Below are 16,922 nucleotides of genomic sequence, written 5' to 3' on the forward strand. Positions count from 1 at the left end.
ATGTGACCATATATTCATCGTCTCCGATTAAACACTTTATCGGTTTAAAACATACTGATGCCCGGTGTCATTGTTGGTTATTTGTGCACGATTCAAATACATTACCCCTTCTTGAATCGCCATGAATACGGTATCTCGTCATGGGCCTTCTTTGTTTTCCACCTCGGCCCCTAGGAAGTCGATTAATTCAGTTTTGTGACGTGTCGCAGTTCTAATGAATACTGGGTGGGGTCTTTTGAGGCCAGAAAACGACGGAAATTATCCGCGTTTGCAGCAAGCGTTTGCATACCAAACAACGGGATGGGATAGCTTGCGCCATAACAACAAATATCCACAAGGGAATTAGAATGGCATCCAGATGGAGGCATCAGATGCTGAGACTGTTATGCTGTATATACTTCTTAGGTAATTTATCACATAGCTAGTCCAGTTTTAACATGTATCGAAGGGACGGCAATATTTCGGTTCGCCTCAATTGCTTGTTACTGTCCACCGCGCTGATCCATTCTATGCCTTAATTATACTGCCTTGCGAAGCTGAGCAAATGCCAAGCCTATGCATAACATTGACCCATTCCTACCACCGTAACATTTTGAAGAATGAAGTGATTCCTCAGACTCTTACGCGGATCTCTTTTGTCGAAAGCCAACTTGCCACATCTCCGTATTCTATGTTGCGTTGTTGTAGAGGTCAACTATACTTACTGTAAGCTTGACTTTGTCGCAAGTCCTGTTTGTGATATTGTGACACATACGGCTTGGTATGGAACCACACCCCTCTCTCACCTAGACTGCGGATAAACGGTCGAAAGGTTTTGTGGACGTGAATTCCGTCGACATAATTTACTTCCAACATACGGCTTCACGGCAACACAGATAGAACTGGGCCGACTTCATATAGACAACTTGGACATGTTCAAGTAAACACTCATCCTTACATCAATTTAGAAACCCAGTTGTAAACGTTGGTTGCGGAAACAAAACCAAATTTTCATCCCATTTTGTTTATCGGGTCGTCGGTGTACTTAACCGCAGTGCCGTACGCATAGATATCAGACGACAGGATTTGTAAATACTTGACTCGACTAGCCAGATGGGAAAGGCAGAACACCAAACGCTGATTGGGTAGCTATATGGTTTTTTTTTTTTTTTTTTTTTTTTTTTTGCAACTGGATCGATTGTATTCGGATGAATAATCGCCTAGAGCTACTAGTAGTACAGTTGTCTCCTCTCAAACTTTCGGGCACCTACCCCGTGCGCTTTCTTTTACATGGGAAGCTCGACGAAACGTTTGCGTTTCCATTACCTACATCACTCACATCCGCGAAACCCGAGCCAAGTGGCGACAAGACCCCTCCGAGACCCAGGGCCCCTCCCCCATGCCCGGCACGCTTGGTAACTTGTAATGCATTTCCTGCAGGTGTATATGGGGGCAAAAGAAAGGTCCCCTATGTGACGGGCCTGTGCACGCACACCGAGAAAGTTTGAGCAAAACATAAAGTACAAAAAAAAACTTTGTGATGTTTTCCGGCCGATCCCTTTGATGCTGTAAAGATGAAAGGGTAGTGGATCTGCACAATGCGTTGCTCGTCCGAAGGACCCCCCGGACAAGACAGGCAGAGGCGACAGGCAAGCATTCTGGGTGTGAGCCTTGGTCCGTCTGATATCCTTGAAAGGGTGACTGTTCCGTCCCAAGTCCGTCCCGCTGACGATCAATCATGTATCACTGCCCAGAGTCGCTTGTACCCAGCCTGGCAGGAACGGGTTTTTGCTCCACGATCCGAAGCATCCAACATCCAAGTCGTAGGGCACTAGAACTAGACATAGTGTATACGATGAGTATCGGGTAACCTAGTCATGAGAGATTGAGGCGCAAAGCAGACTGCACAAAAGTCTACAGGGTATATATGTCAAACCCGGCTAAATAAGCCCGACGCGTTTTTTTAGGCAGACATTCAACAGCAGGAGAGAAAACGTGGATCGATAGACTGTGTTTACTTGTTGTTACTCGTTCTTTTGTTTGGCTGTCTGTTTGATGCCAGGTTACGAGACTGAGACGGATGTGCAAATGCCTGGGTAGCGTGCCAAGACGAATTGGAACAGTCTCCATAAGATAAGAGGAGGAGGAAAAAAAAGGACAAAAAAAGACTTAGGCCTGGTGATCCCGGGGTGTCCTACTGTTTCTCAGTCTGCGTTGCCCCGAGTTTGTGTTTGTGGAGAATCTGGTCTGTGATCGTCCCGCTTGAAAATCGTTGTTTTTACTCCGTGATTGCTAATTTGTCGTTTCGCCCCGGCTACCGCCACTTGGCCCGACGGTGAGACTAGGAGCCGAGAATTTTTGTTGTGAAATATTCGCCATACTGTACTATCAATCCTGCCAGCTTGCGTATCCACGACGAGGGAGAGAGTACCACGTAAGGCAATCTAGGGTTGGAAGTGGGCTAAGGAGCAGGACGCAAGGATAGTAGCGAAGAAACGAAACGTTTACCGCCACGCCTAACGTCTGGTCAGAACCCACCAAGCGTATCCATGGTGCAAGTCCGCCTGTGGGAAACATGGCCTTTTCTTCTCTCATATCCTCACTTCTCATTCTCTCGTATCGTTGGGCAAAGGGAAGAGAAAAAAAAAAAAAAAAAAAAAAAAAAAAACCAATAACAAACCAATAACAAACAAACCCATGCAACCCTGGTTTTCATCGCTTTCGCTTGACAGAAAAAAATTGGAGAGAATGTGGTCCAAATAACAAAGATGCATGGGTTTGGGTGCGGCTGAACCAGCGCCAGGGTTTGAGAGGGTTCCATTCAATCGTAGCTGCTGGAAGCCAAGCTGTTTTCCGAGTCCCGAATACTGCAGAGCACGTGCAAAACAGCCCCGCTCCACCTGGGACACCATACCAGGGATATCCCAACTCTTGAGGCTCACCGTTTTGAAATTGTAGCGAGTTTCAAGGGCCCATTGCCAGGGACCGGAACATTGTCGGCAGACTCCTCTGAAGAAAGAGAAGGGGAAAAAATAAAGAAGTCTCGTGTTGTGCAAAGCTCCAAGAGTGTACACCGATGCATGAGTCTCTATCAACTGGATGGACCGGACTGCTGTCAAGTTCCATGGAACAGTTACCCTGAGTTGTTTAACCTTTTTTTAAAATGTGGAGCGTGGCCGAGATCGAAAAGTTTGAGAGCAAAAGAAACCCGACAAAAGAAAGCGGACTACACAATGGAAATCCCACCAACCTATTTGCTTATCACACCCCAAAGTAGTATGCAATCAAACAGTGAATCGCACATTCTTTGCTTGTCAACATGTATATTCTGAAGCAAAGGGTAGATCATGAACCCCGATTCTTAATAGGAAGTGGCTGTGAAAAGTATCGAGTTGATAAGGGCCAAAGTCAACCGTCACAAGATTTTGCCAAGAAAAGGAAAATATTGACAGATTAATTACTGGATGAACTACGGCCTCATTTGAATTCAGTACACCATCCGAATAAAAAATAAGATTTCTAGTGCGATTCTGTCAAAAGCCCCGTTACGGGTTTAGAGCACTCTTTGTGGTGGTGAGGCGACATTAGTTGGGCGATCCGCCTAGGACATGGGAGAAGAGAAAAAAAAAAAAAAAAAAAAAAAAAAAAAAAAAAAAAAAAAAAGAGAAGAAATCAGAAAAATCTTCAACAGGTCTACTCAAGCGCTAAGTTGGAGAGAAAACCGAAAACAACCTCATGTTTCAACGGTCCTGGATGTCAAACAAATCGGACTGTCATGCTTGCGCCAAAACCAAAACAACTGTGGAGAGCGCGGCTCAAAACTTCTGTGGACCCTTGGCTTCCCGGGCGTTCAGGGGCTCTGGAGAGGAGAAGCCAATATCCATCGCTAAGTGGGGCTTTGGCCAATCAAAATGGATTCCCGAGAGGCCGGCGCTTTCCTGTAACACCTTAAGCATCGTCTGTCAAACATCAGACGCAGGCCATCTCCCACCCCTTCCTTACTCTGTCTTCAACTCAACGTCAATCACACCGCCTGAGAACATGGCAAATACCTGGATTTGTGATTATGCATTGAGAATTGGCAGCGCAATGCCTGCGGCGATTTTACCTAGTTTGTTTCTGTTTCTGCACAAGTCGGGCTTCCAGCCCTGAACTTTGTTGTAGTACCCTTCTGGCGGGTACAATCTCGACTCGTCGCCCAGCTCTACAGTAAGGTTAGGTAGTACCATTGTCAACCGAGCCAAGTCTAGCCCGGCCCATGATTCTGATCGACCTCCTTTCTCCCACCCAAGCCCCAAATTCAATCAAGATTTTGACACCTCTGAGGCTCACGTTGACAAAGATTACAGAAACAGGCCCGTCTGCTGTTGCAAACGTTGACGATCAAAGCAAATGCGATTTTTGAATTGCTAGCCGTTCACCAGGCTCATCCTGGAAATTTGTTGTCACAATAAAACGATTAAGAACAGATTTGCTAAAGTGGGATGGGTAAACACCCGAATGCGAAAAGAAAAGAAGAAAAAAAAAATACGGAGGCTATCGGTAAGGTACAATCGCGTGTCAAGCTGGACCCGAAGATGCGGCCCTGCTACCTTTTGATATCTGACCTGCAGCACGCTTCCGGAGCCGAATGCTACTTCGAGTGCCTGCTCTACCAGCAAAAATTTAGACACCTAATCAAAAGACAGGTGAACGACAGACCTAAATCCGTGCGTTGCACCCAAGAAATTTCTTGGCAGCTTCCTGTCTGTTTTATCTGCATTTTTGTTCGCCTTGCTGCCGCCGGCCAGGTCAAAGGCCAAACTCCTTGAATGTCAAAACAAATTTATGATTCTCGTCAGCGCGGGTACCAGCTTTACGATAGCACCTCCCGGAAGGATGAGCATCGTACGACGATGAGTGTCCGAAGTAATGATCCTACACAGTTTGTCTACGTGGTCCTGATCGTCATGAGGAAAGTTGAAAAAGATATTGGCCCACAATCACGGATCAGTTACTGTAGAACATCACTCAGAGAGCAGTCAAGGCGTTAGTTTCTGGCACAAGCTGTGTCATGGATTTTGAAATGCTACCGCAAGTTTTTTTTTATTTTTTATTCTCTCGTTGTTGCGTTCGTCTCTCCTCTACTCTCATCCCCCTTGTCTCTTCCCGTCAGCCCATATCGTCAATTCAAACTTTTGCATCTTTCAAGGGTCCTCTTGCTTGGGATATTGAGTGTTAGTTGCCCTTCGTGCAACAGACAGAAAAGACTCTGTCGTGTTATATCCTCGCCCAAACCAGATCCATACCACACACCCACACCTAATCACACCCCAGTCCACACTCCCTCTGAATCGGGAAGACGAAGACCGACAGGGTTGGGCCAGCCCACAGCATCTGTAACGATACCACACAAGTAGCAGGCCGCTTCATCCACGCTATCCTCCGCTTGTGCAAGCCAGCAATGTGCAATCCAGCTTAGGGCAGTCCCTAGCGGCTGCCTCCACATCCACTCCCCCCTTGTCCTTGGATGTGTCTCCGCCCGAACATCATGCACCCGTCAAGGTCCAGTTCTCAATAGCGAGGCATTGTTATTATTATCCTCATGTCTTCCTCCCGTTGTCCCGGGTCTCTTCTTTTTTTGCTTTCCTTCTTTTTCTTTCCCTGTTGTTCATCTTCCCCTTCGTCCAGGTAAAGCCTCAAGACTTGAGAGTTGTGCCTATCCACGACGCTGTCGTGTGTGTCCTTTCATTCTCTTCACTTCTTTCCATTCTTTTACCACAGCTAAACCCATACTCTCTTTTATTGCCTACTATATATTGCCCAACTGGCTTGGCTTAGCTGCTTACATTCTTTTTTTTGGAAAGGAAGGAAGCTGTTCTCTTCGATTCTCCAAGTCTAATCTGGTTTATTACGACAAATACTACGTCTTCTTAGCACGTATATCCTTTCGCTCAGTTGCTCGACTTCCGGTTCGTTTTTGACATCTGGTTGTTGCTCTATTCGCCTCCGCTATTTGACCCTTTGGTACAAACCCCCACGTTCCTTTCAAGAAAACAATACGACCGACATCGACCTACGACTCTTCATCCGTAAAACCGATCAGAAGAGACAGACAATCGTTTACTTGTGGGACACCTGCGGAAGCCTAGAAGAATAGGAGGACATCAGTTGTTCACCATCAACCGTTTCGGCAACTTTTCGATTCTTGAAGCAGCGAGTCTGCCTCTTTTTTACTATTATATATACCCTCGAACTGGTTTCCACCTTTATCCCTCCGGACACCACGCTCAGTGATCGCCGCATCCGTTTTTCTTTTCGCAAAAAGAGAGAAGCAGAGAAAGAGTTTATTTTATCCTAGAGGATAAACGCTGGAAATGTCTCCGATGCACATGAGCATGGCTCCCATGGCTTACACGCCTATTTCGGACGCCATGGACCGCCACGAGTATGGCATCACCAAGAACCGCAAGACCGCATCCACCGGCGGGGGTCGGGCCTGGAGTGAAGACGAGGTTAGTGCCATGTTTGTTTTCTCGCCTGATGTTGTGGGATGATCCACTTCGACTCGTTCATGTCGCACATGTTTTGCGACAGGTACCGTTTCAGATAGTTGAGACGAAAAACAAGAAGCCAAGGCTGACAAAGCATCTTGACAAACAACCAGGAAGTGTACCTGCTCCAGACACGCCTCCAGAAGATGCCCTACAAGCACATCGCCGCCCACCTGAAGAAGACCGAGTTGGCATGCCGCCTGCATTACCACCAGCTTAGCCATGGCTCGAACCGCCGCAAGCGCACGACGAGCGTCTCGTCAGGCTCTTCGACCGGCGGCCATTCGCCCAACATGCAGGCTACGATGCCATCCCCGATCCACGAGTCCCGTTCCGTCTCGCCCACTGGTAGCGCAGGTTCATACAGGGCAGGATCTCCGGTCGGCCATGGCATCCAACTGCCCAGCATCATGTCAGCCAGCAACAACAGTAACGACTCGCCGCGTCTCCCCGCCATCCTGCCCAAGCCTGCCTCCATGGGACTGACCATTCCGCCTCCGAACTCGAGCCGCGGTTACTCTTCGTCGGCCCTTTCCGAGTCTGGCATGTCGCACAACGCACCACTGTTGCCCGCCGCCAACTTTGCTCCCAGCCACTCCCAGACCCATCACCCTTCGTTGCGCCTCGACTGCAACGTCTCTCTGCCGCTGCCTCAGTCGGCACCGCACTCGCAGATCGACTTGTCGCGCCTGTCGGCCATATACTCCGCTCACCGCACCGGCTTCTGGTCCGCCATCGCGGCCGAGTACGGTCCTGGTGTCAGTGCAGCGGCCCTCGAGCAGGCATGGAACAACCATGCACAGCCCATCAACAAGCAGCAGCAGCAGCAGCCTTACCACTACGGCCACCAGACTCCTCAGCAAACCGTTACTCCCATCACCCCCGTCCTCTCGCCTGAGGACCGCGAGGCCTACAATATGCGGGCGGCTTCGGATAAGACGCGCATCTCTGCCATTCTCGGCATTGATGCCGACCCACGCAGCCCTAAGGAGAGGGAGATTGTCAGGAGGATGGAGGAGAGGGTTGCCGCATAAGATTCCTGTGCCTCGGGCCGTATGTTTGGGGAGGGGTTCTTTTCTTTAGTTTTTTTTTCTTATATCGTCTCGGCGTGATTGGCTCTTCCTCCTTTGTTAGGCATGGCCGTTGGTCCTGTTGGGTCCATCTTCCGCGATAGATGATTTGGATGACGATGGTTTTTAATAATCTGTTGGTTTTGGAAACGTTGTTACAGTCAGTCTTAGCCCCCACCACTCAAACCCTGTTCCCTCTTTCAACCTGGGGGAGGGACAGGCTGTGACCGGCTGGACACATCTTTCTTGACGACTCCACCTCCTCTTCTATTTCTTCAACCCACCTCCCCCTTCTGGCTATGAATGGGACAACGACCAATCACTCTATCTCTCTTTCACGTCTCTCTTTTGGAGCAGTTTACGATCTCGGTGGTCTGGCTTTGCTTGGGTGATGGGACTGACGGTTTGCGTCCCCCCCCAAAGAAAAAAAAAAACCTTGCCATGTCTTAAGCTTCAACGCTCTCCATACCTTTTTGATTCAAATTTCTCTTCCTCTTTTCTCTAGTCTCTCATATTATCCCTCCTTTATGCTATTTAACTCTTTTTTTCATATCAGCAACTAAAGCAAATCGCAATTGTGTACTCTTCGAATAACGATGGAGGACGACTGGGCTTTCCTTTATATCTGTGTATTTACATACCTATTCGGTTTGGTGACTGTTTTTCTTTTTCTGCGTAACGATCATTCTCGGCGGCATTTTGGCTTCTTTCCTCTTTTCCTATTTTTGTTGACTTGCCAAAGCAAATGGAGTAAAAACTCGCTCATTAGTGCAGTTTTTTTTTCTCTATCTCTATTTTTCAAATGTTAAAAAACGCGTAAAAATTCTTCAACAGTCACAATGCTTGCTATCATGCCACCTGAGTCCTGTTCTGCCTAAACTCTTGCAACAGAAAAACAAAATACATAAAATAGAAGAAGCATAAACAAAACGCTCAAGAAAAGTACACAACGAGATAATAGAAGAAGATCCAAAGGAGTACAAACACCGCCACGCTCATTAACATTGTCCAAAATTCGCCTGGAACACTCTCAAGGAACTTTCTGACCGCATTAGCAAAATGCATTGGTGAGTCATTCCAGCCGCCAAAGGTGAAGGGCGCATCGTTCTTGGCCACGCGGGCCAGCACCGCGAGCATGTCTTCAGCATCCAACCGCTCCTTGCGCCGGGCGCGGGCGACGATCTGCCGAAAGGCCTTGATGGTCATCTCACCGGTCCAAGCCGGGTGGGTGAGGAAGGCCTTGATGCCTGGCAGCGGCGGATGCGCACCGTGGTCGAGCATGTCCACGCCCAGAAAGTCGGGAGAGGCCGTGTTCAGCTCATGGCGTAGTGAGAGGCGCAGCCGGTTCCACCAGTCGATCCTGTTGACCTGTGTTCCTAGAGGGCGCGGCATAAACCACCACTGACGTGGGGCGACCTCGATGATGAGCGACGGATCTAGGTGCAACACCTTGTGGACGTGACTGATGCCCTCGCGACCCATATCGCTCTGCGGGAAGTACTCGTCGTGCGTGCGGCTCGAAGGCGCCGTGCCGATGATGAGCGTTGGCGTCCCACATTCCTGCCGCCGTCGTTTGACCTCGTCATAAAGTAGGCCCAGGAACTCCTCGCTTTCGAAACAGTACCTCACCGTGTACGCTGTAACGTCTGGCAAGAGGACTATGAGCGGTCGGGGCTCATATGCTTGGCCACGGGCATTGCGCTTCCATGATCGTGCCGTCAGGAGCCTATCCACGATGTACTTGCGGTCTGAGGTGTGAAGGATCCGGTCGGCAAATGCGCGCTTGAAGTGGCTCATGCGAGGGAAGCCTTTCTCCGTGCTCAGATACTCGGCTGGCGTTAGGAAGATTTCTTGGTTCTCTCGCACAGAGTGGAACCAATAGTGCAGGATATCTTCAAGAGGGCCTGGGCTAAGGTCGAGGAGGTCGGCGTTGACATCCTTGGCTAGACGCTGGACAACGGTGTTCAGGAAACCGAGGCTGTCTGGCTCGGGTGATTGCACAAGGAAGGATGCCGAGGAGTACCAAGAAGCGGGAATTTTCTTGGAAATACCAGTCACAGGGGGTTTGGTCAGGCTAGAGACGATGTCCAATGCTTGCTCGTACGCATCTTCGTCCAACACAAACTTTGAAGATGAGCTTTTGTTGGTTCGACTAGGCTCATTAGACAGGGCAAGGCTTTGTGGCGCTTGCATCTCCTCACGGAGTGTGATAGCTGAGTCGAAGAACCACTGAGGGTAATCCAAGGACCATCCTCCCGTAGTCTCGTTCATGGAGAGCGGTTCAACTTCTGAATTTGCCATGGGTTTCTCAACAGTATTCGCCGTCTGTGCAGTTCTGTCATTTGCGGCAACATATCCTCTGCTCTTGTTCGCCATTGATTTTGTTTTCGCAGCGTCCTTTGGTTCTGACCGTCTCTCCTTCTGGTCTTTGACATGATTTGGTACAGAGTCCTTGGAGGATGTCTTGTGACTGGTCTTTGATGTGTTGGTATCATCGACAAGTAACGGCGTCTCCTCCTTGGTGTCATCGTCAGAACCATGAGAAGTTATAGCGTCCCATGATTCCTTGGATGACATGGACTCATTGTCGCGCGCGACTTTGGTAGACATCGCGGTTGGTTGTATGTAGCTCAATGCAAAAATTAAAAAATTAAAAATGATAATCGTGCAACGCGTGTCGAAAAGGGTAACCTGCCTGTATTTTTGAAAGACAGCCTTTGATTCTTCCCAAGGACATGCAATATGGAGGAAGAGATGATTCCCTTAATTTCCGACTGCATTCGCGCACATCCTTTTCTTATGTTTGTAAAATTTACCTCAGGTAGAGGTTGACACGGCTCATTAACTGTGCCATCCATCATCAGTCGACGTCATTTGAAGACGCATAGACGCAGGCAACCAATTGTGGTGGGTCTGGCTAGCCAATAATCTTCTACTAGGGAGCAGGTAAGGCAAGGTAAGGCTAGCTTTTAGGTCGAGGTTTCCGGGCGGCTTGGCGAAGGATTCACCTGCAGCTTTGTTGCCTATCAATAAGGATTCTGTAGAGCAAGCAAACAGTCGGATTGATGTCATGTAATAGTCGCCAGGGAATATCGCCAATCATCCAGGTACCCCGACGAAGTTTATGCCTATGAAAAGAAGATTCCAATTGGAAACAGCAAATCAAACTTTTCATCTCGTTGGATGGAGCAATTTGTATGAAAGGAAGTAAAATGTTTGAGACGGATAATTATCAGGCAATATTGAGTTATATGGTATCAAACATCGTCCGTTACAGGTAGTGGAAGTTCATGCGTTTCGACGAATGGTTCCTGTCGCCTAGCTGTGACGATTTTATTTTTTATTTTTTTATTTTATTTTTGAAGCTGCATCTCAACCGAAGCTGTATATAAGGTACCGCCATAATTTTGTAATAGTCAAAGTCTCCAGTGGTATTAGCTTGGCAAAAACACCACTTGCATTGAGCTACTTCGTACGCTCTCCAGCTGGTGCTAAGGTCCGATTTCAGGTACGGTACAGAGTCCAGTAGCTTGGGCGGGGCTGGCGTGGAGGTAGCAACGAAAACGGGCCCATTCCTGACCCCGCCGGTATCGGGGATCTGGCATACTTTTTTTTTTCGTCCGTGCTGGAAAAGAGGGACTGCAGGGGTTCGAATAAGTCGGAGTGGGATTTCCTTGGGCTTGTTGGGGACTCGCCATGACTATACTCATACACCTCAGGTATTCACCTGGACGGCATCAACAAGACCGACCTTAGGTACAACTAGTCTGCGACCGGTTTCTACCACCTGGTTGTCTTTTCCGTCACAATGTCGACGGCCAATGGGTCGAACCCAACCCGGATTTCGATCCTGGGCGAGGAAAGCATCATAATCGACTATGGCCTCTGGCTTAACTACGTGACTCACGATCTGCTCAACAACATCCCTTCTTCCACCTACGTGCTCATCACCGACACCAACCTCCACTCGCTCTACGTGCCTCAATTCGAAAAGGCCTTCACAAGTGCTGCTGCGGCTATCTCAAATGCGACCACACCGCCATCACCCCAGGCCCCGCGCCTGCTGACCTATGCCATCCCGCCTGGCGAGGGGTCCAAGAGCCGTGACACCAAGGCCGAGATCGAGGACTGGCTTCTCGAGCAACAATGCACCCGCGATACTGTCATCATCGCCCTGGGCGGCGGCGTCATTGGTGACATGATTGGTTACGTCGCGGCCACCTTCATGCGTGGTGTCCGCTTCGTCCAAGTCCCTACGACGCTGCTGGCCATGGTCGACTCATCCATTGGTGGCAAGACAGCCATCGATACCCCCATGGGAAAGAATTTGGTCGGTGCCTTCTGGCAGCCGCGCCGCATCTACATAGACCTGGCGTTTCTCAACACGCTACCTGCCCGCGAGTTCATCAACGGTATGGCCGAAGTTATCAAGACCGCTGCTATCTGGGACGCCGAGGAGTTCTCTGCCCTCGAGCAAAACGCGCCAGCTATCTTGTCGGCTGTCCGCACCCCTGCATCTGCCGCCGTCGATCCGAACGCAAGGCTCCTCCCTATTAGCGACATCCTCAAACGTATAGTCTTGGGCTCTGCACGTGTCAAGGCCCACGTTGTCTCTGCGGACGAGAAGGAGGGTGGCCTGCGCAATCTCCTGAACTTTGGCCACTCGATTGGCCATGCCTTTGAGGCTATTCTGACCCCTCAAGTGCTGCATGGTGAGGCCGTTGCCGTCGGAATGGTCAAGGAGGCAGAGCTTGCACGCCACCTGGGCATTCTGCGTCCGGCTGCTGTCGCTCGCCTCGTCAAGTGCATTGCCAGCTACGATCTTCCCACCTCGCTTGAGGACAAGCGTCTGGTCAGGATGACTGGTGGAAAGAGCTGCCCGGTTGATATCGTGCTCGCAAAGATGGCCGTCGACAAGAAGAACGAAGGAAAGCAGAAGAAGATCGTCTTGTTGTCGGCCATTGGCAAAACCCACGAGCCCAAGGCCAGCAGTGTAGACGATCGTGCAATCCGCGTAGTTCTCTCGCCCGCCGTTCGAGTCCAACCTGGCGTCCGCCCCGGCCTCAAAGTTGATGTGACCCCGCCAGGGTCCAAGAGCATTTCGAACAGGGCTCTTATTTTGGCCGCCCTTGGCAAGGGCCCATGCCGTATCAAGAACCTCCTCCATTCCGATGACACGGAGCACATGCTCAACGCCATTGGCAAGCTTCGTGGTGCTTCCTTCTCCTGGGAGGATGACGGCGAGATCCTCGTCGTTGAGGGGCGTGGAGGTCAGCTCTTTGCACCTAGCCAAGGGGAGCTCTACCTTGGCAATGCAGGAACGGCATCCCGCTTCCTCACTACGGTTGCGGCTCTCTGCTCACCAGCATCCGACGGCGATGCCGCCTCAACTGTGCTAACGGGCAACGCACGGATGAAGCTGCGTCCTATTGGAGCCCTGGTAGACGCCCTGCGCTCCAACGGAATCAACATTGAATACCTGGGCAAGGAGAACAGTCTGCCAATAAGGGTCGACGCCGCAGGTGGCTTCGGTGGTGGCGTCATTGAATTGGCCGCAACTGTTTCGTCGCAGTATGTATCATCGTTGCTTATGGCCGCCCCCTACGCCAAGGAGCCCGTGACGCTGCGCTTGGTAGGCGGGAAACCCATCTCGCAGCCTTACATAGATATGACAATTGCCATGATGCGTTCCTTCGGCATCAACGTCCAGAGGTCCACCACTGAGGCGGACACTTACCACATTCCCCAAGGTGTTTACACCAACCCGGCCGAGTACACTGTTGAGAGCGACGCCAGTTCCGCCACGTACCCGCTGGCCGTCGCGGCAATCACTGGTACCACGTGTACCATCCCCAACATTGGTTCCGCCTCACTTCAGGGCGATGCTCGGTTTGCCGTCGAGGTGCTCCGCCCCATGGGCTGCACTGTTGAACAATCAGCCAGCTCAACAACCGTCACCGGTCCGCCTCTTGGTCAGCTGAAGGCAATCCCTCATGTGGACATGGAACCCATGACCGACGCTTTCCTGACAGCCTCGGTCCTTGCGGCTGTTGCCAGCGGAACCACCCAGATCACCGGCATCGCAAATCAAAGGGTCAAGGAATGCAACCGCATCAAGGCCATGAAGGACCAGCTTGCCAAGTTTGGCGTGCATTGCAATGAGTTGGACGACGGTATCGAAGTCACTGGCAAGCCTTGGACAGAATTGACAGAGCCGAGGGAGATCTACTGCTACGATGACCACCGTGTGGCCATGAGCTTCAGTGTCCTTTCGGTGATTTCACCGCACCCTGTTCTGATTTTAGAACGTGAGTGTACTGGCAAGACGTGGCCCGGCTGGTGGGATGTGCTGTCTGGGGTCTTTGGCGTGGCTATGGATGGCGAGGAGCCCATTTCGCACTCTACTGTGACTGGATCTGGTCCCAATAACCGCTCCGTCTTCGTCATTGGTATGCGTGGTGCCGGCAAGTCTACTGCAGGAAAATGGATGGCTTCAACGCTGGGTCGTACATTCATGGACCTCGACACGGAGCTTGAGAGGAGGCACAACACGACAATTCCTGACATGGTTAGAAGTGAAGTGGGTTGGGAAGGATTCAGAAAATTGGAGGTGGAGCTGCTTCGTGAGATGATGGAGACAAAGCCGGAAGGCTACATCTTTTCATGCGGCGGCGGCATTGTCGAGACACCAGAGGCTCGGGAGGCACTCATCTCGTACTGCCGCGCCGGGGGAGCTGTGCTGCTTGTGCACCGCGACACAACTCACGTGGTTGAATATCTTAACCGTGATAAGAGTCGGCCGGCATGGTCTGAGGAGATCGAAAAGGTCTACGTCCGGCGGAAGCCGTGGTACCAGGAGTGCAGCAACTTCGAGTATCACAGCCCTCACTTGGGAGTCGAGGAAAGTGCTGTCGAAATGCCCGTCGACTTCGCACGCTTTGTGTCGCTCATCTGTGGAAAGAGTTCTCATCTGCGGGAGGTCAAGGCAAAGCCGCACTCCTTCTTTGTGTCCCTGACCGTACCAAACATCACAGCACACACGGCAACAATCCCCAAGGCTGTCGTAGGCTCTGATGCTGTGGAACTCCGTGTCGACCTGCTGCAGGACCACTCACCAGAGTTTGTGGTTCGGCAGGTTGCTCTCCTGAGGTCGTTGTGCAAGATGCCCATCATCTTTACCGTACGTACCGTCAGTCAGGGCGGCCGCTTCCCAGACACAGACTACGCCGGGGCACTGGCTCTCTACCGCGTGGCCCTCCGGATGGGAGTTGAGTACGTCGATGTGGAAATGACGATGCCGGACGATGTCATTGAGACGGTGACAAAAGCCAAGGGCTACACGAGCATCATTGCGTCTCATCACGACCCCAAGGGCACCTTGTCGTGGCGCAATGGAGCGTGGATGCAGTATTACAACAAGGCTCTGCACTACGGTGACGTGATCAAGCTGGTCGGCTGGTGCCGCACCGATGAGGATAACTTCTCGCTGCTGACCTTCAAGACACGCATGCTGGCAGCTCACGAATCAACACCTATTATTGCCCTTAATATGGGTGAGCAGGGAAAGCTCAGTCGTGTGCTGAACGGTTTCATGACACCCGTCACCCACGCCGCGCTGCCGGCCGCTGCGGCCCCCGGTCAGTTGACAGCAGCCGAGATCCGCCAGGCGCTTTCGCTCCTCAGCAAGATCCCCAAGCGCAAGTTTTACCTGTTCGGCAAGCCCATCTCCAAGTCGAGGTCGCCAGTCCTTCACAATACCCTGTTCCAACAGACGGGTCTGCCACACACGTACGCGCGCCTCGAGACCGACAAGGCTGCCGAGGTAGAGGCCACCATCCGCGCGCCGGACTTTGGAGGTGCCTCGGTCACGATCCCGCTCAAGTTGGACATTATGCCTATGCTCGATGAAATCACGGACGCGGCCAAGACCATCGGTGCCGTCAATACTATCATCCCGGTCTCTGTTCAGGGTGACAGGCAGCGTCTGCGTGGTGACAATACCGACTGGTGTGGCATGGTCCATTCGCTACGGATGGCCGGAGTTAAAGGCAAGCGCGCCTGTCCAGCGTCAGGTGTGGTGGTTGGTTCGGGTGGTACGACGCGCGCCGCCATTTATGCCCTCCACTCACTTGGCTTCTCGCCAATCTACATCATAGCACGCAATGCAACGTCTGTCGATACCATTGCGTCTTCTTTCCCAGCAGAATACGACATTCGTACCCTGCAGGGCACCCTAGCCTACAGCGAGGGTATGGCGCGGCCCGAGGTGGTCATCAGCACGATCCCGGCGACGGGTGATGTCGATGAAGGAATCCTGATGGCTGTCGATTCAGTGCTCACTTTGCCTATGGGTACAAGCAACACTGCAGCGACGAGAGTGTTGCTGGAGATGGCGTACACGCCTACCTTTACCAACATGATGGCCCGCGCAAAGGATGCCGGCTGGGGAACTGTCCCTGGATTTGAGGTCCTCGCCGCACAAGGCTGGTTCCAGGTATGATTCTACTTTTGTCTATTTATACTGATCTAGCCAGACTCGAGTTCCATGCTAACCTTGTATCATCTCAACAGTTCCAATTGTGGACGGATATCAAGCCGCTCTACAGTACTGCCAGTTCGATTGTGATGGGAAATGGGTCAACTGATTCCTCCTGAGCTGTAGGCGTGGAGTGCTATGTATCCAGCACATGAGTTTGTCGACCAGCAGTTGCAAAAGTTATGCTTGCTCAAAACGCGGAATTTGAATTGAATAAAATTTTCTATGGATTACTTTACATCACTTTCATACATGCCGTGCTACCATAACTTTAGAATTTGCTAGAAATTAACGTTTGGCTGCAAGTGATTTACGGATATTTACCTTTTGTCATCCGTGAAGAAGAACCACGGCAAGTACCGGTGTAGAGATGAGTATAGAGATGGATGGGATCAGAGGACCATCATTGGGCAATGCATCTGACAAGAATTAGCATAAGGAAGTTAGTTCGTCGACCAATATAGAACGTGGGGGTCTCGGGGCCAAAACTGGAGTAAGGCGAGGTGGATATTTTACGATGGCAGCGAAGGATTTTGCCATACGAGGCAAAATGGACGAGACGGTAAACCCAATACCGCATAAAAAGTCTTACGTGTACTGTGCTCTCACCGATTGGCCCGGATCGACAAATGATATTCAACCAGGTATAGCTATTTTATTTTAAACTTAACTTTTATTTTTGTTTACTTCCTGGTTTTTCCTTCTTTTCTCCTTGATGTCTGACTATGCAACTGCATTATCCACACGCGAACCATGAACATCATTTTGTGGAGACATTCTTTTTTTTTTTTTTTTTTTTTTTTT

At 50.6% G+C, this 16,922-nt stretch overlaps 3 protein-coding genes across 3 annotated transcripts; 2 read left to right on the forward strand and 1 right to left on the reverse strand.

Annotated features, from left to right (window-relative positions):
• Positions 1 to 6,335: 6,335 nt before the first annotated feature.
• On the forward strand, positions 6,336 to 8,399 carry PgNI_08106 (uncharacterized protein; the record flags this gene model as incomplete). Its single annotated transcript, XM_031128106.1, has 2 exons — positions 6,336 to 6,473; positions 6,626 to 8,399. 2 exons carry the CDS (start codon positions 6,336 to 6,338, stop codon positions 7,544 to 7,546), a joined length of 1,059 nt encoding a protein of 352 aa, XP_030978966.1. The 3' UTR covers positions 7,547 to 8,399.
• Positions 8,400 to 8,515: 116 nt separating this feature from the next.
• Positions 8,516 to 10,192, reverse strand: PgNI_08107 (uncharacterized protein; the record flags this gene model as incomplete). The annotated part of the gene is made up of 1 exon (XM_031128107.1): positions 8,516 to 10,192. The coding sequence occupies one exon, from the start codon at positions 10,190 to 10,192 to the stop codon at positions 8,516 to 8,518; it is 1,677 nt and encodes a 558-aa protein (XP_030978967.1).
• A 1,058-nt stretch (positions 10,193 to 11,250) lies between these two features.
• PgNI_08108 (uncharacterized protein) lies at positions 11,251 to 16,418 on the forward strand. The gene is made up of 2 exons (XM_031128108.1): positions 11,251 to 16,076; positions 16,154 to 16,418. Exons 1-2 carry the CDS (start codon positions 11,391 to 11,393, stop codon positions 16,235 to 16,237), a joined length of 4,770 nt encoding a protein of 1,589 aa, XP_030979015.1. The 5' UTR covers positions 11,251 to 11,390; the 3' UTR covers positions 16,238 to 16,418.
• Positions 16,419 to 16,922: the final 504 nt, after the last annotated feature.

Source organism: Pyricularia grisea (assembly GCF_004355905.1).
Source record: "Pyricularia grisea strain NI907 chromosome V map unlocalized Pyricularia_grisea_NI907_Scaffold_6, whole genome shotgun sequence".
Lineage (NCBI taxonomy): Eukaryota > Fungi > Ascomycota > Sordariomycetes > Magnaporthales > Pyriculariaceae > Pyricularia > Pyricularia grisea.

Coding starts and splice junctions, on each gene's coding strand:
- PgNI_08108 (XM_031128108.1), top strand. CDS start 11,391: ATGTCGACGGCCAATGGGTCGAACCCAACCCGGATTTCGATCCTGGGC. Junction 16,077..16,153: donor CCGCACAAGGCTGGTTCCAG/GTATGATTCTAC, acceptor TCATCTCAACAG/TTCCAATTGTGGACGGATAT.